Here is a 6,026-nt window from a genome sequence, read left to right on the forward strand (position 1 = left end):
CAACGACAGCGTTGAAGAGGAAATAGATGATGACCAGTCCATAGAACAGGATCAATGCTTCTCAGATAATAATAATGCATCGGATGAAGACACCGTAATGGATGAACCGGAACATGAACAGGACCCAGAACCAGCAACTGAACAGGAGCAGAAACAAGATCAAGAGCCAGGGCAGAAAGAAGAATCAGAACCAAAATCAGAACAATTCACACCTGGGAAAAGACCATTGCCAACAAGCGACGATGAATTTAAAACTGTAACCAGAAGAAGAGGTAACAAAAGATTAACCATAACACCCAACATCAGAAATATCACAAGCAGAACTCGGTTCACCAGTAAAACCAACAAACAGGACATTGGAAAAGGACAAGTCACCAAACAAACGTAGTAATGTTCATCAACTCTAGTCTCAGTCAATTGCAATGGACTCATGATAAACACTCAGAAAATGGACAACACAATTCATTTAGATTTTGGGAAGTACACTTTGTATTGTATAACGGATGAATAGACAGGGGATGTTCAAAAACGTTGAATTTGGTTTTATTTGAGGCATGATTTGGTTGTATCACCTTTATTGTATTATTACCAAAATTATTACCAATGCAAAGTCGGCATCAGACTGGTATAATTGTTGCAATCCTTCTGATTGAACTTCCCGATATATGTTCTGGGAGAGGTGGTAAAAACACCATTTGACGGTGGTTTCTGGGAAGATATCCGTGATGGCTAGCGGACTGTTCATAGTCAATGAGCACACTACGTGGATTTAGGTTCGAATGGATATTGTTGAGCTGTTGTAGAAGATGTCGATAAGTTTCACGTTGTTTGTTAGGCAGTAAGGCATACACGCATGGTATAACACGACCAGCACTTAAAGAATGTATAGTGTAAAGTTGAAAAAAACAAATCGGGAACGACTTTTCTAGGTTGAGTCGTAAGCCATAGTCCTACCTTAGGCATTTCTTCGGGGGCATTTGTCCGGGGGGGGGCATTTGTCCGGGGGGGGGCGTTTGTCCTGTTACCCGTTGCGGGCGCTCTTTTATATATTATCGAGATTTTGTCTTTTTCAAAAAAGTAAGTAATAATGGGTTGAATACGAGACCAGTGAACTATTTCTTTTATTTATTTATTTAACCCTTAGTCCTTTCAACCGCTCTCCCAAGGAGCCCTATAACAATAACTTTCAAATTCTTGTCTTTTGCTAAAATTGTCAATTTTCAAAACTAAATTTCTATGCCAGATCGCCAAGTTTGAATTCCACGCGGGAGACCCGTGTTCGAATTCCCGGTATATGCATTATCGTTTCACTGAATGAACACATTTATTTTCGACTTTATAATTGTATAATTTTGTGCACATCCATCTTCTTGACAGCACACAATTCTGGGACTACAATATTCTTAAGTCATAGACAATTATACGCAACGTGTCCATTATCTATTTGTATGTATTTGTGCCAAACAATGTTTCCACCAGTTAATGACAAACACTACACTGAAACCAGATATCTTAGACTACTTGAATGTGTTAGTATAAGTCCATGTTGCTGTCAAGTTCTGGTTATGTGGTAGTGATATTAATGTTATATTAAATCTAATATTGATATCTTACGCCTAACAAGGATTACTGGTGTGACTGACTACTCTGCTAAACAGAAATCATTATTGCATAATTCACATGATTATTTAACTTTTTTTCTTCTATTTTTGTAGCGTTGTCTGTCTGTCGATGTGTGTTTGGAGTTGGTTTGGTTTGGTTTGGTTTGGTTTGGTTTGGTTTTCCCCGTGTGTTCCTGCGTGATATGTGTCAGCCAACTTTAGGTGGTCGTGCAACTTTTCCATTATCACTTACAAATATTCGAACTCTTGTCGGCACGAAGTCACAGGTTACCATAGAGTCGGTGGGGATGATTTGAATCTGTGAGATACAAATGATTAACCACAATACACACAAAATATTTACTGTACAAATTGTACGATTTTCATCAATGTGATGGAAAAGACGTACAACTCGTTCGCGTGGAAAGCTGTATGGTACATTATATGAATAATGTCAAATAATTATAAATAACTATGTTCATTCCAAAAACTTAAACTTGGGTCTTCCTTGTCAACATGCACGTAATTATAGTGTGTCAACAACTGATCCAGTTTAGTTCCCATAGGTCTTTGCGCGTGGCACTATGGGTGAAACATATGGTGGAATGCGCCCTTTGTGTAGAGAATACCGATTCATGTGTTGTTTGGTTTGAGTCATATTATGGTTATGAATACGTGACATTGGGATCATTTATGAATACACAACTGAAGTACAGTGATAGAGTATACATTTACATCTCACGAAACCATCTCCTCCTCATCCTAAACGTCTCAGACAAACTTATGATTCTAGTTCTATTAATGATCAATCAATAGAACCTCTCACCTTAAAATCATGACATTCCTTCAAAACGACTTCCTTAGCTTCTTCACCTGTCTACAAAAAATCAATCAATATAATTTATATATATATATATATATATATATATATATATATATATATATATATATATATATATAAATCATATTGATATATATATATATATATATATATATATATATATATATATATATATAGTTTTGCTATAACTATAACCAAAACTATTACGCTCTGCCACTGCGGTATAGAGCACTGTCTTAGCAGATTGATACTCACCGAGTTATATATATATATATATATATATATATATATATATATATATATATATATATATATATATATATATATATATATATCGCGAAGCAGCGCCATCTTAGTTTGACTTGTAAAAACAGAAACCATTGTTGTCATGTTTACAGGTTCACTGTGTGTGGGGTATATACCACAGGCATTTGTTTCCCGAGTTATGTCTCAGAATATTTCTATCAAAATACAATAAAATGACGATAATATCTTCCTTTCATTGAATGAATCTGCGGGATCACAGAAATAAGTGTAATTTTACCCCTTTCATATAGTATTGGCTAAATACGTCAATATTAACGATATTATCGTCATTTTATTGTATTCTGATAGAAATATTCTGAGACATAACTCGGGAAACAAATGCCTGTGGTATATACAGTCTATGCCAGGTACATATTAGTATGCTACCCTGCAAAACCACATATCAATTCTGATGTTATTTTTTAAAATGTTAATGATCGATGATACAACGTATTTATGGTTTCCGTAATAATATGATTGCTCAAAGCTAGTCCGTACTCGTGATTCCCAAGGACATGAAATCGTTCTGTACCGTGTACGACTTATTGTGTGACGCGCGACGAAGCATATCGTTGTTATTGCAATACGGAGCTATTTTCGTCACTTTACATACAGATATATCAAACCCCTTCGACAACAAATGATGCACCTACCTTGCCAACTAATTCCGGCCACTGCTTCATATTCCAACAATATGATTTCTAATATTTTACTAACATATGTTGTGTGCCTTTCACATGTCATTTCCTGTCATGACCTACATCCTTTGATTTTCAATGTAAGCACGCCCTCTAGAGTTAATAACGTCTGCGATTGTTATTTTACATAGGATTATTAAAAATAGCAATATGCTTTATTAACATAGCAAATTTAATTTTGCTTTCATGATATCAAAACATCGACAAAATCAATTTACATTTACTATTTTTGGTGAATAATATTCGGTACTTTCATTTCAGCTCTCAAAAGATTCACTGCAAGTATTACACTTCTGAAATTCAACGGCCTACTTTTGAGCCGTCTGGTTGTTTACATATGGAACCCATTCCAATAGTAAAGTTCTATATAATACACGGTGTTGTTGATCAATATATAGTATGTCAATGTTATAATTTCAGTTTTGATTCGAGAGAGACAAACTATATTTCTGTTATTGATAATCAAATATTGACGACCGCCAAGCTTCGTAATACTGAAGCATTGAAAACGGTTACAATGAACTTATTAAAAGTGCCATGGGTCACTATCGAAATCAACACCATTGGACAGCAACTTTGTCGTCACCGTGATCATCTCCGTCGTTAAATTTTTAAGTACATCAATTTCATTATCATTATTTTTATCTCTGACCAAAATTGTCGTCGACCCTTGCTTGTAGCTTTAAGTAAAGGCATGGCTTAATCGATTTCTCTTTTAATCGTGTGTATTGATTGACATAATGTCTTGCTATAGTTATTAAAGTCTTGTTACAGTATTGTGTTATAATTGTGTTGCCATGACAAACGTTGACTCAGCCAATCATCGGTGGTCTTGCAACTTTGCTATTTTCGTCTAGGAATATTCGAACTCTGGTCTCCACATAATCCGACGTTACTCCATAGTCTGCTGGAATTATTTGAATCTGAGTGGACGAACAAAAATGCAATAAACAACTAAACCATATACGCAAAAAATGAACATAATGTATGAATAAATCCACAAATCCTAAACAGCCAAACCTTGTCGTCTTAGGAAACCTGACACATTTTGTCATTCTTACTTCCTCACGTTTTATTTCCTGTTTTCGGTCGCATAAAATGATAAAATAATAATAAAACATTAACTCACTTACCTCAAAATCAGGGTGCTCCTTTTTGATGGCTTCTTTAGCTTCCTCTCCAGTCTGTCAGGAAGATTGAAGAAACCGTTAGAATGCTACATTACATGTATGTATGTCAAGGTCACGGTCAAGAGCATGTGTTTTTAGTGGTAATCATTTTTCAGTGAAATCAACATGACAGCTGTACAATAATCCGGACAAGTCTCGTCTAAATACCTCTTTTCAAACTATGTCATTATAGTTTAAACTTCCCCGGTTACCATGGTTACTCATTATTGCGCGATACTGGCCATAGTATTGCAGGAGGTTACAAAACAGACAGGGGGTCAGTATACTGCAAATATCTCGTTATCGGAAATAACAGTATATATGTGATCACCCAACATGGCGTCCCCATATATATAGCATCGACTTAAAACTCAAAAACGTTGTGTGTGTTGACCTGTGCTCGTATGTGCATGGAACCGCTGCGCCGACGAATACAGCCATGGCACGGTACACGGTACACGGTGTAGCATTACTTATTTATAAGTGTCGTTGATGACATATGAAATGTTGATTTACCAACCTTTCCAACTAACTCTGGCCACTTCTTCATGATCCTGTAAAATAAATGTTAAATATTCCTAAGTCAAATACAGCACTGAACCAATGCTGTCTCTGTACCGTCAATCTGGAAAGCAAGTCGGGGTGAATAACTACAGCATTAACCTAAAACACTATGAACTTTGTACGGGAACTTGGAGGTCATGGATATACGAAATGCAATGTACGTCGTAAATCACGCCCTCTGTCGGTGTACATGTTTTTTACCTTCCCAGTTACAAATTAGCCTGTAAATAGAGGTACTGGTATACATAGTATTGGCGTTTCAACTGATTAATAGTTAAAGTTCTGGTGTCCAAAGTACATTTTGAAATATACAAGAGGCCAAGAATTCATTGTTTTCTGTGTTGGTCATCTAACAAAAACTTACCATTAGTGTTGATATTTCGTTGTTGACTTGATTCTTTCTTGTACCCAAAACAACCAATTACGTCATTTTACATCAGGGTCAACTACACCCACAACAAAAACCAAGGCACACACATATTACTTCGTTTGTATTGACGGTCATGTCATGATTCTACGAACTACTACTCGATGACAATGTAAACAACAACAACCACATAGCAGTTAAAATTTACTAATGAAGTAGTCTGTACATCGTCAACACTAGAGTTACTGCAATGATGAATAACTCTCACTCTCTCTCTCTCTCTCCCTCCCTCCCTCCCTCCCTCCCTCCCTCCCTCCCTCCCTCCCTCTCTCTCTCTCTCTCTCTCTCTCTCTCTCTCTCTCTCTCTCTCTCTCTCTCTCTCTCTCTCTCTCTCTCTCTCTCTCTCTCTCTCTCTCTCTCCTCTCTTCTCCTCTCTCTCTCTCTCTCTCTCTCTCTCTCTCTCTCTCTCTCTCTCTCTCT

The 6,026-nt window shown here is 36.5% G+C and overlaps 2 protein-coding genes across 2 annotated transcripts; both read right to left on the bottom strand.

The window, feature by feature from the left end:
* Positions 1–1,144: 1,144 nt before the first annotated feature.
* Positions 1,145–3,680, bottom strand: LOC144439052 (uncharacterized). The gene is made up of 3 exons (XM_078128301.1): positions 3,402–3,680; positions 2,428–2,478; positions 1,145–1,920 (listed from the first exon to the last, which is right to left on the bottom strand). Exons 1-3 carry the CDS (start codon positions 3,429–3,431, stop codon positions 1,810–1,812), a joined length of 192 nt encoding a protein of 63 aa, XP_077984427.1. The 5' UTR covers positions 3,432–3,680; the 3' UTR covers positions 1,145–1,809.
* A 2-nt stretch (positions 3,681–3,682) lies between these two features.
* Positions 3,683–5,258, bottom strand: LOC144439051 (uncharacterized). Its single transcript, XM_078128300.1, has 3 exons — positions 5,136–5,258; positions 4,580–4,630; positions 3,683–4,369 (listed from the first exon to the last, which is right to left on the bottom strand). Exons 1-3 carry the CDS (start codon positions 5,163–5,165, stop codon positions 4,259–4,261), a joined length of 192 nt encoding a protein of 63 aa, XP_077984426.1. The 5' UTR covers positions 5,166–5,258; the 3' UTR covers positions 3,683–4,258.
* Positions 5,259–6,026: the final 768 nt, after the last annotated feature.

Source organism: Glandiceps talaboti, chromosome 8 (genome assembly GCF_964340395.1).
Source record: "Glandiceps talaboti chromosome 8, keGlaTala1.1, whole genome shotgun sequence".
NCBI classification, from domain to species: domain Eukaryota; kingdom Metazoa; phylum Hemichordata; class Enteropneusta; family Spengelidae; genus Glandiceps; species Glandiceps talaboti.

Bases quoted from the DNA above. Each gene is read 5' to 3' on its own strand.
- LOC144439052 (XM_078128301.1), bottom strand. From the start codon at position 3,431: ATGAAGCAGTGGCCGGAATTAGTTGGCAAG. The intron at 2,479-3,401 runs GTAGGTGCATCA...GATTTTTTGTAG, and splicing joins GGCCGGAATTAGTTGGCAAG to ACAGGTGAAGAAGCTAAGGA. The intron at 1,921-2,427 runs GTGAGAGGTTCT...TGTATCTCACAG, and splicing joins AGGAATGTCATGATTTTAAG to ATTCAAATCATCCCCACCGA.
- LOC144439051 (XM_078128300.1), bottom strand. From the start codon at position 5,165: ATGAAGAAGTGGCCAGAGTTAGTTGGAAAG. The intron at 4,631-5,135 runs GTTGGTAAATCA...TCTTCCTGACAG, and splicing joins GGCCAGAGTTAGTTGGAAAG to ACTGGAGAGGAAGCTAAAGA. The intron at 4,370-4,579 runs GTAAGTGAGTTA...TCGTCCACTCAG, and splicing joins AGGAGCACCCTGATTTTGAG to ATTCAAATAATTCCAGCAGA.